Consider the following 19,755-nt stretch of genomic DNA (forward strand, 5'->3'; position numbering starts at 1 on the left):
TATTTTCTACAAAGAAATTATATCATGATTATTATATTATATTGATATAATATAATGTAGTAATAATATTTCAATATTGATATGTTCATTCAAATCATCCAATCTTTAATCCTTGTATTCCAGTTTTTACCATCATAATTTTATTGTGTTTCTATGTGTGATAAGAAAATCTGTTGTGTCTAGGTCGAGAATTCAAACTCAATGTCAATATTATTTTTTTGAACAGGCTCAAGATTATGTTATTGATTGTGTGCATAAAATACAATAATTCCTGAATTTTCAATAAGTCTATTCATACTTGTTCATAGATTCAAGAAGCAAGTTATTATCGGCTTGATAAAGCCCTGAAATGAATCTCAATACAACATAATCTGTTTAAATACGTTTACTAGGCAATATAAACATAGGCTCTACGTATGCAATTATAATAAATAATGAATAAATCAACTTCCATAATTAATTTTTCAAATAGAATAATAAATCAGTTCAAATTCTGATTCAGAAGCTATGAAAGTGCTCATTTAGCATAGGCTGATTATGGCGTGTAGTTCGAAGGCTCTCTCATGTGACGTCACACACCCAATTCATGTTTGCTTCAGCGACTACGCTCAAGCCGTGTCTATTATATTTTTAATGGTCGAAGTAATCTTATGGGTTGCCCCCTCAATGGCGGATTTCAATTCCAAGTACGACACTAGAGCTGCATGTGAGTCTATGCATCTTTAAGGTCTTTGGTTCCATGGGATCACTAGTCTGTCCCGGGTCAGCCGCCATTTTGTTCGTCTCTGGGTCACCCGAGTCACTGACTCAAAAGTATCCCTGAAGATAACCAATGTCGTGCTTGTCTCCCTAGAGGGATTAGGGTGGAGTAAAAATTGAGGTTATGTTTATTTTCAAATTGTATTGAATTGACATAAAGTAAAATTTATATAAAAAGTAGCATAAGATATTAGTTTGAACTCAATGTTATACTGTGACACTTCTTACTTCTGAGTCCTGGATACTTTTAGCTCTCAGTCCTGATTATTTACTCTTCAGCGTTCACCGTTCAGCTTCACTTGGCACTCGCTCACTTAGGAACCAGACAGTAGAGTTGTATGCTAAATCTGTAATTTCATTTAAAAAGGTTTAAATTACCCGATTTTTTGATGGCATCGCATAGTAACAAGTGTTTAAAATTTAATATTTTAAAGGAATGTTCCGTATCAAAAGCAAGAACTAGCTTCATGGTACTTCCTCATTACACAGTTACAACTCCTGTTTTTATGCCGGTTGGAACTCAGGTATGCTAATTATATTGCTGACATAAGCACTAGCTAGTGGTTGTATAGAATTATGATTAGCTGCAATCAAATAAATAAATTTATTAACTCAAGAATTTGGTACAAACATAGAGTATTGTCAATAAAAAGAAAAAAATACATATTGTTAGGCATAGAAACAATATCAATCAATTAATTATTTACAGTTTTAGTCTTTAGTTATTGTTTACTTGATTTCAGTTCAGTCTTTCAGTCTTACAGTTTTAGAAACATCACATTTTAATTAAATCTCTAGTCAAGATTAACAGTTGGGTGTTACAAAACAAAGTCAACAGCTAAAACAATATTGTAAAACAACAGAAAACAAAACACAGCAAACAAGAAACAAACATACATTCAGAAACATCCATTACACAGTTCAAATCAAGAATCACAGCCTACATGTCAAACTCAGTCTTATTCAAGAACTCAGCAATAGAGTAGAAAGGTTTCTTCTCAAATCACCTTTGAAGTCTACACTTATATACATTGAAAGGAGCTATTCTTACATGGAGAGGTAAACTATTGTATAATAATTTTATACCACCCACAAGCGAGATTGATTGTCACAAGCTAACAAGAGAGATTCAAGATGGCAGTGACAAGTGATCGCGAGTTTTTGTGTGATGTGTGCTTAAAAATTGTTGAAAATAATTCGAATGCGCTAGAATGTGGAGGTTTTTGTTGTAATAGGTACCATATGAAATGTGCAAAATTATCGTGAAATTCACGACCTAGGTGAAAAAATCTCTTGGTATTGTAACTTGTGCAATTTTAAGGTTAAGAACTTGATTTCAAAGCATGGAAAAACCGACAGTGATAATGAAAAAGGCTGGTGGCAGTGCTGGTGACATGGAGAGATACCGACGTGCAAAGTCCATCTATAAGAGGCATATTGAGCAGGCTAGGAAGCTGGCAACGGCTGCAAGGATTGAGAACCAAATCGCTGTAAGGCGGCATGGGATGTGATAAACTCGCAAAACATCATCTGCAGCTTGTCGCGAAGACTGCCTCAAGAACAGGAACGGGTGAAGCTTTTGGGCTTTGTATTGGATTCGAAACTCAGCTGGGCTAGCCACATCCAACAGGTGACTGGGAGACTGTCCCGAATCTGTTTTCTGTTGCTCAAGCTGAGGGGACGGGTGACAGAGGCATATCTGGTTATGGTGTATCATGCACTTTTCCACTGCCATATCTACTATGGTCTACTCATGTGGGGTCATTCAGCCAAGGTTGTGGACATACTTGAGCTACAAAAACGGGCTGCTAGGATTATAACTGCAAGCGAACATCATGCACATTGCAAGCCCATTTTTGTTAGACTGGGTATCCTAACAGTGGTAAGCCACTTCCTTCTTCTCTGCCTCATGTATATCAAGAAGAATCAACAAAATTTGTTGACTCGGACTGATGTACATCACCATAACACCAGGCATCGAGTGCTGTTTGACATACCCAGGGTGTGCCTCCAGAGATCGCGGGTATGCTACAGGAGTGCAGCTCTCCGCTACTTCAACAGGCTACCTGCAGGAGTAAAGCAGTTGGATACCAGCAAGTTCGAGAGGGTTGTGACCGGTTTTTTGAGAGCCATGGCTTATTATGATGTACAGGAATTTTTAATTTTTAGACGATGACCTGTCTCAAATACTATCTGGCTAACTTGCCAGTAAGTCAAAGAGCAAGGCCTTATATATGTTAACTAAGTGTGCTTTATCTTGATCGCTGCCATCTTGATAATTAGTGTTTTTTTTTGTTTCTGACTTTCATTGTGAAATGACACCATCGATCCCACAAGTGTGGGTAATGGATGAAGAAGAAGGTATAAGGTATAAGCCAGTGGTCTTGTGTCTTTTTCAGTCTACACCGAGGGACATTAATAATATGACTAGATCTTACATTAAAACTATGCAAAGAACCTCGTTCATCATAGTTTGATATGGTTTTCTTAACATGTATTAGAACAGTTAATATGTACAGGCTGTAAACAGTCAACAATTTTAATTGGATATAAAGAGGTCAACAAGATTCTCTGGGACTTTTTCCTAACATAGCTCTAAGAGCTCGCTTTTGACACAAAAGTATATCTTTTACTGATGGAGCATGACCCCAAAGTTTAAGGCCATATTCTATGTGGCATTGAAACAGAGCCAAGTACACAGTTCTCAATTTATCCACAGGAATTGTGTCTCTAAGTTTCCTGAGAGCAGAAGTGACTCTGAACAGTTTAGTACAAACACCGTTCACATGAGATTTCCAGTCCAGTCGCGAGTCAAGATGGATCTCAAGAAGTTTTACAGATGATACAGGATTTGTAAGTCCACCCCTTAGACCACAGACAATACGTTGAGTCTTATTTTTATTGAGGAGCAGTCCATTTTCAGAAAACCAGGCTGCTGTTTGTTGAAAGGACTCATTTTCAATCTGCTTCATCATCTGCAGATCAGCTTGACTCGAGACTAGCGTAGTGTCATCAGTGTAGAGTACCATTCAACATGATCAAATCAAATTAGAAAAATACTATAGCTCAGGTGGCCCAAAACATACAGAAACCATGGAATTTAGGTATCATACCATTATTATTATTTTAATATTATTCATATATTTTTTTGTAAGCAACAGCAATATTATCTTTTCTCATGGTAGTAGTGAAAGGAAAGTGAAAGATGAGGTTTTCATAACATCAATGAATAGGATAGCTTCTAAAGCAACAAAAAACGTATTTTTTGGAGTTATAACATGAGCCTCAACCCCTTAAACGGTAATAGAATTCATTCAATCGTTTGGTTTTGATGCCAACATCAGCCTTTTTTTAGAAAATAAAATCAGGTTAGAGACCCGGCCTGGTCTTCAAGACAGAAAATATCAGTTTCAGGCCTAGCCTAAAAATAAAAATATTCAGTTCTTTTTGAGCCAATCACAGCTCTATTCTTAGCTGCTCCAACCACTTTACAGTTCTTTGGCTTCATGCAGCTCTCTGAGATCTCACTCAAAAGTATGGATTGGGCATTCAGCAGTTATGTGGCTCATAGTTTGTGTTTGGCTACACTCACACAAATCTGACTGTTGTAGACCCCATCTCTAGCTCTTGCGCGCATCGCTGTTTTCCCAGACGGATCCTATTGTGAGCACTCCACTATTTCTTCTGAAGATCAAATCCATGCACCCTTTCAGTTGGATCTTCAACTAGGAAGTTGTTTGTGGGTGCATCTTATGTACTTTGATCTTCACGTCTCTTTACCGCAACCACACCTCCATAATTTTTGGGTACATCTTCCATGGAGAAGTTCTTGACTTGAGGGTATTTTCTGGAAAGAGTGGGAAGTCATCATACATGATTGTGTTTTGGATTATGTCGTTTTCGTATTGTGTTGCCACTTCTCCAATTCTCTTCTCAGGTGCTCTTCTCTACGAAGCTGTGCTGGAGCTATATTGGCTAAAACTGGAAGCCATGGAACAGGAGTTGGTCTAATTGTGCTTGTTCTTAGTGTACTGTTCAGTTGGGCATCCAGTTTCTTTGCGTGGGAGCTGTAGAGCCATACCAGTGAGCAATACTTAGCTGTTGAAAAAATAAGTGCCAGGGACGAAATTCTTAGGCAATCAACTCCAGCTCCTCAATATGTGCCAGTCAGCTTTCTTATCATGTTGACTCTGCTATGCCACTTGCAACTTACCCTTTGAATATGAGTCTTGTATGACAAGATTCCTTTTGGGTTGCAAGTAAAGGGTATCGCTTGCCCACAGAAGTTAACCCTAACTTCTTCGTTCTTGTGCCATGTGAGTATTGAGATAGAAGAGGGCACATTCTGTCTTACTGGGATTTGCAGCAAGACCCCTATTGATAATATCCTCACAGAATGCTAGATTTTTGCTTTGGCATGCTATGGCAATGTCATATGCATACTGGAAAATACGGCTTTCTAATGGAGTTATTTCATGGACATACAGGTTGAAGAGTAGTGGGGCCAATACTGATCCCTGTGGCAGGCCATCTTTTACAGTCTGCCAACGGCTGTGTTTCCCTCCCATGTGCACTCTGAACCTTCTGTTGTAAAGAATTGAATCGAGAAGAAGAACTAGTCTTTCGATGTAAGATGTTGGTGCCATTACTTAATCACAGCATGATCGGTTTGGTCTGAAACCAGCTTGCTCCCTTGGTAGAACTCTTTCAACCAATAGTGAAATACGTTTATACAGAAGCCTCTCAAAGAGTTCGTAAGGGTGCAATGTATTCGTTCTAGACCAGAATTTTTCCTCTCCAAATAACATTTTTACTATCTTTTCATGAAGCTATAAGGGCCTGCCTACACGAGGTGCGCATGGATACCTAAATGTAGTACGGAGACCTACATTTGGGGAACAAAATCGAATACATGCCATGGCGGACTGGTGATAATAGAGATTGTGTTGGTATTGGTGATTAGATTGGCAATGATCTACATATGAAGATTGAGAGTTGACACTTGGACTTTGAATTTGGACTTTTTATTGAGGACTTCCACTGCAAATAGTACCCAGAAGGAACAATAGGGTGAACATAGGGAAACTCCCTAACAATCCTTCTATCTAGTGCTGTACGTTCTACGAACTCACAGCAAAAAGATGCTAACAAAGGTAATAGAGAAACTGGCATGGTATATTAGAACATGTCTCTTTTACACATCTTCCCCTCTCACTCTACATGCATACGGCCAGTGTAGAGAATTTTGGAAGTAAGGATACTGAACAAACTGACTAAACTCTTACCCCCACCCTAAACAAATCAGAGTCGAGTCCCATGTGGTGGGAGTCAAAGTTTCATGTTCTATCTCGCGGGCTCTACTTGTCCTCTTTGCTGAAAGGTATGGTGGCCTCTTCTCAACAGTAATAGCGAACTAAACAGATACTTACCATAGACTGTCATAATCTACTGCCTCCTAAAGATCGGCGCACAGTATTCCAGCCTATGAGACGAGGTGATCCGGAGAACCTTCTTTTGTAGGAGCAGAATCTTTCTGCAGCCGCCTGCATGACCCCAAAGAAACATGACTTCTCAGCTTGTGCATCAGTTATGTAACTCTTCACAGTCTATTGAAGATCATGCCAAAATGCTGTTCCCATGTCAATGTGGCATCCATAATAAATCGAAGCAGCTTCACACGATTCCTCAATGCATTCTCTGAGAATTGGTGGATTCTGTCTTAAAGTGCAGAGTAGATTTTGTGTCTTCCTCCCATTAAATACAAGTCTGTCCACCCGGACAGATGGCAACCATGGCAATTAATCGACATTGGCTGACTAACGTGCAAAGCGTGGGTTTGCATTAGTGAGAGTGGAAATATAGTTGAGCGGTGAAGGTGGCTTCAAGCTTGAGAGTGTAGAAATAATGCATGCATTTGAATGGGTTATAACATACCGCTCCACCATGTGTGCCACAATTATTATTTGTGGATCTGTACGATGGCTAAGTTGGTGATGATTGACTGACATTTAATGAAATATGGATAAGTATCTATTATCGATGTACTTGATTCTAAAGAGACGCGTTACTTGTTTCCAATATAAAGCTACCTTCGTCGCTCCACTATGTTTTCACTCTTCCTTGTACTTAGTGCCAAAGTCAAGGGATGTTTCGATTGGATTAGCCGACATGTTCCGCGGTGTGAATTGTGGCACGTCACATCCGCAGGGTGAAAAGATGTCAGAGCCTCTTTGGTGTGGTTTCGAATTTTTATCTAGACTAAAATAGATTTGATTGTCGATAATGGATTTTTCTACAGATCTGGTAACTAGTTTCTATAGTAGTCAATTTTATCCATTAATGGTTACAGTCAGTGAAATCTCATTGATCATCTATGGTTAAATACATTGATAATACATGGTTCAAAGTTCTGGTAGTATTAGTTAACCGTAAAATCTTTATTCTCATTTCTCGTCACCTCACTTTAGGGTAAGAGTAACAAAACATGATCCATCATTTCCTTTCCATTGAAATATCTCATTGTAATTTTCAGGGAACTCTGAAGGGATTATTACCTGAGCAACTAGAAGCTCTCGACTGTCACATAATCCTTGGAAATACTTATCATTTAGGGACAAGACCGGTGAGTACATACAAGAAAGTGCTTGAAATGGATCTCCTCTAATTTATCTAAAAAACTGAATACCAATATATTGCCTTTGATTAAAACTTTTTCAATAGAATAATTCTCGACTCATTGACTTCCAGACAGAATAATTCAATAGTTTTATTCTCAATTTTGTAAAATTTGTTTCTAGTGCTCAACTTTGATTCTAGGGGCCGGAATTGATTAGAAAAGCAGGTGGTTTACATAAGTTTATGGGCTGGAATCGAGCACTCTTAACTGATTCGGGAGGTTTCCAAATGGTTTCGTTGTTGAGTTTAGCAGAAATAACTGAGGAAGGTGTAAAATTTGAATCTCCTTATGGAGGTAAGTTGTCGGTAATGATATTGTTGTTCATAAAAAGGTTATTGAGTTTTTATTTATAGTAGTAGTTTTCCTACTATTATATTACTTTATATTTATTTCAGAGAAGTGGTTAGCTATATGGACACTCTAGCTAATCTAATAGCTCAAATTAAATGAGAGACCTGAGTCTGATTTCTAGTTGAACTCTAGACCCGCTGTAAATCTAAATATTCATAGGCTTGTGAATTCCTTCTCGGTGGTTCGGAGCTACCCTAGAGATTTATGTCCTTTCGTCACTCATCATTAACCACTTTTTCAAGATTCAAGATCTGTTATTGTCAAAACATTTACAAAAATATAAGACATCGTCAAGAAATTTTAATGCAAGCTACAAAATATAACATCAATGGTCATTGACAGATACAAAATTACAAAGCTCAAACATCACTTTCCACTAAATTCAATTATTTATACTGTAAGGGCAGCAGTATAGTTTTACACAAATTTTAAATTGCCTAATCTCAAGTTTTCTTACCAGAGCACAACTGTTAAAAATTAGATGGCAATCACATTGCATTACTCTGAGTGGTGCAGCTTGTCTAGTATAGTGGCGGTAAAAGTCACTATCATACTGGATCTTTTTGAGACTGAATTTAAGCATAATTAACAGCATGCAACACATCAAATTCTGCATATCTTAATCTGCTAAGAATAAACATACCTTTAAATATCCTACTACACAGCAAACCTATATTCTTTTCCCACTTCAAATTACTTTATTACTAACGCATAATCATACAAAAAGTAAACTCGTATGGCTTTTGTTGGTGAGGATTCCATTGTTGGAAGGTCCCACCTCGCTTGAATGTATAATTTAAGCCGTCAATGGGCCTTACAATCCTACAGCTTAGGTCCCGATAATACTCTGCGGGATGCGGAAGCAATTTATCCAAGTCAAAGGAATCTTAATGAGTGCGTTTATAAACTGCGGTGCGGGCCACAGCTATAACGCGGCCCACATAATAAGGTAGGTTGACCTGCGGGCCGCATAAATACTGCAGTTTGAAGGTACGTTGGCTCTTTTGAGTATGTTTATAAACTGCGGTGCGAGCAGCTCCAGCTGTCAACGCTGCCATCATCGATCCTTGCTGCCCGGCACTTTCTCAAAAATGATGAAAAACTATGGAGAGTGTTGGCAGCAGTGACGTCACCTCTACTTTTCTTTTCAAATTCAAAATTCATTATCCATGGACATGTACTAATACATTTGAATAGTGTTGAGGTTAAAGCTAGGCTAGCCTATACAAACAGAGACTAAAAAAGAAATAATTGTCAACTTAAATAGTCAAAAATTTACATGAAACTCTTGTAAAGAGTATAGCCATAGGCTCACCAGATATTCCTTCAAATTCTTTACAAATATTTGAGGATCTTCTAATACTAATTGGTTGGTAGCTTCACAAAATATCTCTTTCCTCTGTAGATGGTTTTTTTTTCTCAAAAAGAACTAATCTGTTTCTGTCTGTAATATGACCAAATCTTGGTAGTTGTGAGTGTTATTTCTTAGATTTGTACAAGCATATTTTTTGAAGAAGACAATAACATCAAATATATATTGTCTGTATACAGTCACAGAGAATGTTCCCCTACTTTGTGATACAGTCAAGATTCCAAGTTGGGAGAAGGCTACATTACATCGTAAATTCTATTAAGGTTTAGCATAATGCTCTTGCTGCTTAAGGATTTTATCTAAATTGCTCTTACTTGTACCACCTTATAATGCAAAGACCGTATGCCAAATGCGCATGTACTACTGCATGGTATTTTGATTTTAATGTTTGAATACTACATTAATTTGAAATTTGACGCAAAGCATATAGACCTGGCGATATTTTTTTATAACATGGCAGACACGATTATCCCATGAAAGACTGCTGTCTATCATCAAACCTAGAAACTTTGTTCTACTTTCTGATTCTAAAAGTTCGCTATTTATTGCAACACTTGGGCACTGTTAATTTCTACTCTCCTTGTCAAAAAAGGGACTACTATCGATTTGCTTGAATTCAACAAAAGATTTTCGGCTATTTAGATATTGTTCAATAGAGGACAGGCCTACAGCCGATGATATTTCCACGTCTTCAGTAGTTTTCCCGGAGAATATTATTTTGGCATCATCCGCATACAAACATAAAATGGCATGTGATTGTACCACATCAGGAAGACCCCTGATGTAACAATGTAACATAGGAATAATAAAGGTCCCGGCTGAAGTATGACAGTCGTAAGGCCCATTGACGGCTTAAATTATATATTCAGGCGGTGGTACCTTCCCGCAAGGGACTCCCCACCAACAAAAGCCATACGAATTTACTAATAAAGGACCCAAAATGGATCCTTGGGGACCTCCATAAACTTAAATTCTCAGCTCCGAGGAATAACTGTTTATACATGATGTTCTGAAAAAAGGTGCCTATAAGTCAGGGCGTGATTCCTCTTATCAAAAGAAGAAAAAAGTTCTAATTAACATAGGTCCGAAAATGCTTGGTTAACAAGTTATACAGGGTGAAAAATTTCGTCAGAATTTCACTTCCCCTGCCGAAACGAAACCCTACGGGTATTTGTTTGCTGTTAATTAAGATGTACAATTTAGCTTACTTTATGTAAAATAAACTGAAAAATCTAATAAAACCATTTCCAGACAAGCTACAGTAATTTTTAAGATATGGTGACGAAATACGCGAAACTTGGTCCCAAAAAACAAGTTCCTTTAAGGTTTGAAGCAGATTTACCATGTTAAATGTACAATAAACACAGAAATTCTCTGTACAGAACTTGTAGAAAATTTAATTTCGTAGAGAAAGATGTAGAATAAGTCTATAATAGACAAACACAACCTTAAAAAATATAATCCTTAATTACATACAAAACGCATGAAAAATAGACGAAATCTGTTGAGCTCTCTATTGTACATCTTAATTAACAGCAAACAAATACCCTTAGGGCTTCGTTTCAGCAGGGGAAGTGAAATTCAGACAAAATATTTCACCCTGTATAACTTTGTAACCAAGCATTTTCGGACCTATGTTAATTAAAACTTTCTTCTTTTGATGAGAGGAATCACTAAATTTAATAGATTTAAAATTTCTCTGTATGTGCAAAAGTTATAATGGAAGGAAATTTGAAAAAAATGAGAAAAAAGTTTTTTTTGGGCTTTTGAAGGTAACTAAAAAAATATGCGTTTTAGAGGAAAATTTTATAAAACAAAGATTGTAGAGAAAGATTTTTAAAATATTTTCTTCTAAAAATACGGTTGAATATCTTGAAAGTTTATTGAAATACAAGCGATATAGCAAAACCCTGAAAATTATGGCGGTCGACTTTTGGCGGTCGAAAATTTTGATTTCGACTTATCATCATCACGATCCTTATTATGCTAGACCTAACGAAGAAATTGAGACATCTTCCACGGCTGTTACTCAAAAATGACCACGGAGTGCCTTATTCATGACATTTGCGCCCGGAATATAACCAGAATACCTGGCATTATCACACTCAAATGGCACTGTTACTTTAGCAGGCTCCAATCACAAAATATTCAACAAACAAAAACAATACAGGTGAAAACCATCCACAAAAATGGAGTCTAAAGTCAGCAATAGCATTGTAGGTGTCACTTTCAGAGCTCAACGTCCCCTCCGGTAGCACTAAGGATTGGAATGACACAGCAGGTTCCTCACAACTTAATAATTTCATTCACTTTACTCTATTGGAAGACTATTTAACCAATTACTTGAAAATAACACAAAATGCAGGGCAATTTACATTTGCAAATAAACATGGCAGCCCAATGCTATAATAAACTTGCAAGCCGCAAATCAAACTAAAATGAAAATTTTTGCGCTGCAGGTTTTGTGCGGTGCGAGCCCCAGCCGCTATTAATAAACGCAGCCATTTGTAGACAACAGCATCAGAAAAAGTTATTTTATTTATATTCATATTTTTTTTTACAAAATGGTCCCATATGAGTATTGTACCCCACCTTATAGTTTGTGTAAAATAAGTTGAGACTTGGCCCTCCATCCGAAGAAATTACAAGGTTGCCAAATCGTTAGAAATTGCAACTTCTTCAAATTTCCTATTAAACATCAGAATTGGATGAAGAATATCATCCCCGATATCCTAGTAGTACTAAAAAAGCTTCAGGGTTGAAGGATTAAAAGGGAATTCAACTTTTATGATAAAATTGGAAAGTTCGCGAAGATTTGTTTTTCTTTGAATATCACTTCTCTCAGATCATGCGGCGTCGAAATGCGTAATAGTTTCATATCTTATTAACGGGGAGAATGTCTCCGTTCTATTGGTGTCAGGATCATTTTTATCCGACCTATAGTTATTTTTTAATTAATGATTATGTTTGTCAATGTCGAGACATTTCGAGCAGAAGCATGAAATTTTTGACATGCTAGAAACATTTTTGTTTCAAAAGATAAGTAGGTGGTGAAAGCGAGAAAGATTCTCAGAAATAGTTGAAATTATGTTTCCAATTGTCAAAAGTAGTCGGAAGACCGTATTTTAGTCTCCAAGGAATTTCAAACAAGCAATTTGTTTACCAAATTGTATGATGAAGGCTGGCAATTTATAAGATATTTTTTTGACTGAATTATTTCAATCGCAAGCAGATGATTGTTTCTAGAAAGGCTGTAATGAAACACTGCTGATTATTCGTGGCGAGGTTGTCATTATCACTATTTATAATCATGTGGCTTGCAGTTGCTGAATTTTCTTTCAGTATTTGTGTGTTTGTGTGTGTGTTAATTTTATTAACACACAATAAACTCCGAATTTAAACACTCCCACTTTTATAACACTCCCAAACAAAAAATTTCAAGTGGAAAGGTTTGATCATGGAAATCTCTACAATTAATGTTTAGTAACATTTTCACCTAAATTGGAAATAAGCTCACATTTGAGAAAATGTGATTATTCAATTGCAAACGGTTGATTCTATTAAATCATTCACGAAGAAGAGATAGCAGACCTCGTGTGTCTCCAGCGTTATTGTCCTGTTACAGCTGGCTCAGATCTTAGAATAGTGGACTTGAGATGCGCGTGAACACTAGCGTCAGGTGTTCAATTTTCATAACGGTAAGGAAAGTTGTGTGAGTGCGCTACACCAGATTTTTTCAATCGTTCTGTATTCTGTTTTTGTTGATCCCAGGTATTGATAGCATATGGTGGCACACCATTCAGCCGCTATCCCTGACTTTGAAACTCCTGAGAGGCCAAAATACGCTCTTCCAAGTACGTTTGACAATTGAAAAAATAATTTCAATTATTTCTGAGAAACTTTCTCGCTTTCACCACCTACTTATCTTTTGAAACAAGAAAGTTTCTAACAGGCCAAAAATTTCATGTTTTCTGCTCGAAATGTCTTGACATTGACGAACATAATCATTAATTAAAAAAATAACTATAGGTCGGATAAAATGATCCTGAAACCAATAGAAAGGAGACATTCTCCCCGTTAATAAGATATGAAATTATTACGCATTACGACGCCCCATGATTCTGAGAGAAGTAATATTTAAAAGAAAAACAAATCGCGAACTTTCCAATTTTATCATAAAAGTTGAATTTCCTTTTAATCCTGCAACCCTGAAGCTTTTTTAGTACTACTAGGATATCGGGGATGATATTCTACATCCAATTCGGACGTTTAATTGAAAATTTGAGAAAGTTGAAATTTTACACGATTTGGCAACCCTGTAATTTCTTCGGATAGAGGGCAAAGTCTCAACTTATTTTACACAAACTACAGCTGTGTGTCTAAATAATAATTTCTTACAATAAAAACAAATTCGCATCCATCAATCTGCCTCCGATCTCGAATCTTATCTACAAATTTAATAAAATAAACTTCTTTGCTCTCATAGGTTTTGTGATTAATATGTAAAATGTAAAACGTCGAATAAGTATTTGCAACACAAAACCAATCAAACCGTTTCTATGTTGCACAATTCCCGTTAAGTTCTCTTCTCATTTTGTGGTTTCTGGTTGCAGGTTCGCATTGCATGTTGTCTCCAGAAAACTCGATTCACATACAGAATGCAATTGGCGCCGACATTATAATGCAGCTTGATGATGTCGTTAAAACCACAACAACTGGTCCCAGGGTTGAGGAAGCTATGGAACGGTGCGTATTGTTGAGGGTTGAACACATAATCATATCAGGGACATTCATTTGAATTCTTCATAGACAAAAAAAAAATAGCCATGAAGTAGGACTATAAAGGGTCAAATTACACGTGCCGAGTTTACTAGCTATTAGCCGGCTAGTTAGAAGTTGGCGAGTGCGCTAGTTGACGATTGAGAGAAGTCTTTTTTATATAATATTAGCCGACAGGTTTATTTCGCTCGCCTGTTCATTAAAAATTCAAATATAAATTCATTTAAAAGTGTAATTTTTGATATTAATATTACTGACCATTGCATGTTGGGCTTGAAAATAAATAATTCTAGTTCCAAGTTAAAAAAATTACGATCATAACTGATAAAGATTCTGAGCTTTCTTCCTTTGATTTTAAGCTAGCATGTGAAAAACTGATAGGGGTAGACTGGAGCTCTCTTCTCTTTCACAATGATGCAAATTTTTGCTATGAAACTTTTTTTGATATACTAACACAAGTCTTACATGAATGCAAATTGGTTAGTAAACAGAATAGACTGAATAGGGCTAAAGTTTTCAGTCCATGGATGAACCAAAATGTATTGACTAGAATTAGAAAACTGAAAAAACTATACTAAATTAAGAAGAAGCGTCCTTATGATCAGTCGTTTAAATCATATTTCATTAACTTTTGTGATACTCTTAAAAATGATATTGATGCAGCAAGAAATAATGTTTCGCTAACCAAATTAAGAGTTGTAATGGAGACTCCTCACAATGTTGGAAAGTTATTAATAGTGTATTAGGAAAGTCGAGTAAGAAAACAGTTGATAGGATTGAATCAAACGATGGAAAAATTATAGATGATTCGAAACTGATAGCTGAGGCAATTAACAGCCAACTTATCTCAGTTCAAGTACAGAGTAGCCTAAATCAGCCCACACCTACACCATCTTTATCTCTTCCAAACCTGCAATGTAAAAGCCGTTATCTATGTATCCTATTTATCCTACTTCTGTCGATGAGGTCTAATCAGTAATAAAAGGCTTAAAAAATAAATCAACAGGACACGATAAAATTTCCGTGAGTTGAAAATATAGTTGAATCAATAGCTCCAATATTGTTTCATATAATTAACTTAAGTCTCCAAAATGGAATATTCCCAGATAGATTAAAAATAAGCACAGTAATACCAATTTTTTAATAAAAACTTTCTTCATTGAAACTTGACAACATCCGACCAATTAGTTTATTATATGTTTTTTCAAAAATATTTTAAAAGCTTATGAGGAGCAGATTAGTTGTATCCTATATCTCGACAGGATAGGCGTCTTTACTCGTTTCCAGTTGGGGTTTCAGAAAAGGAATTGGAACGGAGGACGCCCTTATTTCAGTAACTGAAAAAATCTATGATAGTTTCAATGCAAATTATAAATCAACTGGACTCTATATCGACTTCAAAACCGCGTTCAACTTAGTAGACCACAAAATATTATTAGCTAAACTGGATGCAGTGTGAATAAGAGGAACGGCAAACAAGTGGTTCAATAGTTTTTTTTTAGCAAAAGAATACAAAAAGTCGAAGTTAAGGATCAGTTTAGTTCACCACTCGTTATCAGAACAAGTTTCCCTCAGGGATCAGTGTTATCAGCCACTTTGTTCCTGATTTTTATCAATGATTTACTAGAGATCCTTTACATGGCCATGTGAGCGCTTTTGCGGATGATGTGGCACTCTTCTACTCCCACAGAAATATAGAAGATATATGGGCAAACATTAATGAAGACCTGACAAGACCGAGACAATGTTGTGATGATAATAAAATGAAGATAAGCTTAAATAAAACAAAGTATGTAAATTTTATTGTAACAAACAGTTTTGATTTTCCATCACCTCTGGTTTTTCATGATTTGCAGAAATGATAGAAAGAACTACTTCGTTTAAATATTTGGGTGTTATCTTTGATCAAAATTTAAATTGGAACTTCCACATTCAAAGCTTGCATAAGAGCATTAAATCATCGGTGAGAACGTTTTATCTCTTGAAAAATGTTTGTGATCTTAATCTCTTAAGAATATTATATTTTGCACTAGTACAATCCAGACTGCAGTATTGGAAGCTGGGGGGGGGGGTTGGTTACCTTGAAAAGCTGAGAGTATCTCAGAATAATATAATTCGTATAATGTGCAACAGTACTAGAAGAGAAAGTTCCTTGCCATTATATTCCTTCATAAGAGCATTTCCTCTACAACATATTTTTGTATAAGTCTTAAAGCTATTCTATGTCAGAGCTGGCAATACTGGTACAGAGAATTTATATTACAATACAAGAAGAATCACTCAAAGAATGTTTCGTTTACCAAAAGTCAAATAATCGTTCCAATATGTACTTAAAATACTTCAATCAATTACCATACGAAATTAAATAATCTGAAAAAATTAAGGCTTTTTTAAAACTTTTAAGAGTTAATGTCTTTCCAAGAGTCTTTTCAAGAGATAATGTCTTTCCAAGAATTAGTTTTTCTTGATGCAACACTGACATAAGTATGAATAAGTTTATAAAGAAGCAGGCACTAATAATATACAGATTCAACATTATATACATATTTTTTCTTTTTTCGATAATTAGAATCGTGAATAACACATGTGAGAAATTATATCGTAGAGTAGTAATGGTTTTTAATACATTCATATAAAATAATAGTGATAGCCTATATTCTTTAAGTATTCAAGATTAATCTTTCTGGTTGTATTTTTTGTTCACTTTTGTTCACATTGGTTTGCAGACGTCACGGAGTGCAAGAGATTTTTAATTAATGCTGGACTCAATAAAAAATCAATGGATTTTATTTTGTATAATTTAAAATCAAGTTTTAACCATTTTTGTATTTTTTTTGTAATGATGATTATTCTATTTTTTCTGAAAGTGAAAGTTAGTGTGGTCAACTTAGTTCCTATTTTTATAAATTGTAATTTGCTATGTTTTTGTGAAAATGTATCAATGAATTTCATTTGTCATTTCCTATCCGTCTAAACTGGACCCCCGGCTGAATCATCCAGAGATGAGAACAGCAGACACGCTTATCTGAGCTTGCTTCCTTCCCACAAATACAATTTTTATGATCATTTCAATCACCAGTTGACATATCAATGGAAAGCGTCGATTTTGGTCGTATCTTCGGCAAAAATTTTGAAGCCCTTCTAACATAAAATTTCTAGAACCTAGCTGAGAACATGTACCAATTTGAACATTTTCTGGTCATTTGCTTTTGATAAAGCTGAGAAAACGCCATTTTTGGGCGAATCTTTGATATATTTTACAAGTCCTTTAACAACAAAACCTTAAACAACATTGTACACCTTAGCTGAACCTACGTAACAAATTAACATTTTCTCTATAATTTCTTTAAAAATCTGAGAAAACGGTAGGGAAAGTCAGGAAATCGCGTATCTTTGGCATAATTCTAGAGTCTTCTCAAAACAAAATTTCTAGACCCTAGCTTAACTTCTGTACCAAATTTGAACATTTTTTGCCAATTAGTTTTTGAAAAAGCTAAAAAAAACCGCAGAAATAACGCATATTTTGAGAGTATCTTTGAAAATTTTCTCAAACCCGTTCTTAGTGTGCCTATAGGATGCCAACTTACATGGTAAATTTGAACGTATTTGGTTCAGTAGATTTTTAGTTCTGTTGATTATGAATGAGTGTGTGAGTGAGTTAATGAATCAGTGCCATTTCGCCCTTATATAATATAATATACCTGCAGCATAAGATTAAATGTTTATAAATAAAAATAATACAAAAGTAGAATCCGGCAAAGGAGAGTATTTTATCAACTTTTTATTCATTAGGCCGAAACTAACTTTTTGGTTTTTCCAAGACTGACAAGGGTGCGGACATGTTCAGTATCCGTTATTCAAAAATCAAATCAAATCAAATCAAATTTTATTCACAATTTCAAAAAAACAATTTAGGGTCCTGCCAAACCTGTAGGTTTTTCGGCGGGTGCCCAATCACAAAAACAATATTAAGAACATAATTAGGTAAGTTTACTAGGAATTTTTATGACATTCGAAGTTCGAAATAAATAAAGAAAAAGACAATATGTAATGTAATAAAAACAAGAAAGTATAAACTAAAAAATAACTTTACAAAGTTTGTTGAATAAGAAAAATCAACTGAAAAGTATGAAAAAGAAGAAGAAAATAGAAAGAAGGATTGTTTCACACTATCTTGATAAAACATTTCATCGCTGAGGCAGGCGGCAGTGTCAACAATGAGAAAAATAGAATTTCAGCCAGCCAGAACTTAGAAATAATATAAAAACTCGCTCGTAATTGTGTAGCCAAATAATAGTAACAATAATAATAATAATATATATTATAGATAATCTAAGTATATAATAAATTATAAGTTTAGTGTGTTCGCATTAATATTAAGATACATCATTATGTCCTTTTTAGTGTAGTCTCGAATATTTTGAGGAAGTCTATTGAATAAGTAGGGAAGAACATAGTGGAGGGATCTTTTGCCGTATACATTATTGAATCTGGGGACTAGGAATATTAATGGAAATCTCAAGTTGTAAGGTGCGGCAGGAGCAAGAAATCTATACTGAAAATTACATTTAAAAAGTGTTATAAGTTTGTAAAAGTAAAAATTTCTGGGTGATAGGGTATGGTAAATATATAGATGTTTTGTAGGTTGTTTGGATCAATATTAAAGACAGGGATTCTGGTTGTTATACAGTTTAATGTTCTCAGTTTAATGTTCTTTCCTGCAACAATATATGATATAACGATCGATAATTCGAAACTGCCTATGATGGTCACTTTGAATTGAAATTTTGACATGATATTCTAATAATTGTAGATTATATTTTTTCTTTGGTCAAAAAATGATTAATCAATTTGTATTGTATTACAATATTTCACTTGCTTAGGACTATTCGATGGGTGGACAGGTGTATAGAAGCCCATCAGAATCCAGAAACGCAGAACATTTTCCCAATAGTTCAAGGTGGATTAGATAATGAACTGAGAATAAAATGTATCAAGGCTTTAATGGAGAGAGACGTTAATGGTTATGCAGTTGGCGGCCTCAGGTAATTATTAATTTCATCAATCAACAAAAAGCTGTGTGGTTTGCTTGTCGATTTCAGCCAATGAGTTGTTTCAAGTAATAAACTGCTGTATTGTAATACAGAAAATGAATAAATAATCATTTTATTTGTTCACGGACTAGCCATACAAATACAGAAATATAGTTAAATAGAGATACATGCACAATATAATTATTCTATAATTCCAACATTAACATGCAATATAAATGAAATTCTAATGTAAAGTGTCAGTTCATGAGAGAGCACGATTTCACTCTTTATGTCTCTTATCACTATCTCCACTATATGTGGATTATCAAACAATAAAGAATAATAGAATACTACTGCATAACTAAAAATTTATAACATGAAAAATTGAATCAAGATATCAATGGAATAATTAAAATTCAACAAAAATACCTGAATAACACAATAACACTGAATAAATTCATCCTTATGGATTCTATTTTACGGAACTTGACTAACACATATGTTCATCAAATGTTTACATTTTGTTAATAACTTTGGCGTAAACGCAACTTTACTCTTCGTTTCACTTATTCAAAAGTGTAAAAGCAGCCAATCCACTGATTCTTTCTTCCATGGAAGTCCATTTATATATAAGAGTCGATTCATAATAATTAGTCTAACATTTAATGTGGCTGATTTCTCATGTCCTAAACTTTACTACCAAAGATATTAAAGTGGGAATTTTTAAGTGGACATTTTAATGTTAATTTGAATAATTCTGAATAGAGTTTATTCAATCAATTTGA

General features: G+C 35.2%; 1 protein-coding gene across 2 annotated transcripts in view; it reads left to right on the forward strand.

Moving 5' to 3' along the window:
- The first annotated feature begins 686 nt into the window (after window positions 1–686).
- The window catches only part of LOC111044753 (queuine tRNA-ribosyltransferase catalytic subunit), a 53,789-nt gene continuing 34,720 nt past the window's right edge, over window positions 687–19,755 (forward strand). The window contains exons 1-5 of one of the 2 annotated variants that reach the window (XM_022329973.2): window positions 687–1,283; window positions 7,292–7,381; window positions 7,576–7,729; window positions 13,772–13,904; window positions 18,821–18,982. In XM_022329973.2, the coding sequence (XP_022185665.2) occupies window positions 1,149–1,283; window positions 7,292–7,381; window positions 7,576–7,729; window positions 13,772–13,904; window positions 18,821–18,982 (674 nt within the window). In that variant the 5' untranslated portion in view covers window positions 687–1,148. The remainder of the gene's footprint in view (window positions 1,284–7,291; window positions 7,382–7,575; window positions 7,730–13,771; window positions 13,905–18,820; window positions 18,983–19,755) is intronic. The other variant, XM_039423818.1, reaches the window with a different exon arrangement.

Source organism: Nilaparvata lugens, chromosome 3, assembly GCF_014356525.2.
Source record: "Nilaparvata lugens isolate BPH chromosome 3, ASM1435652v1, whole genome shotgun sequence".
Classification (NCBI taxonomy): domain Eukaryota; kingdom Metazoa; phylum Arthropoda; class Insecta; order Hemiptera; family Delphacidae; genus Nilaparvata; species Nilaparvata lugens.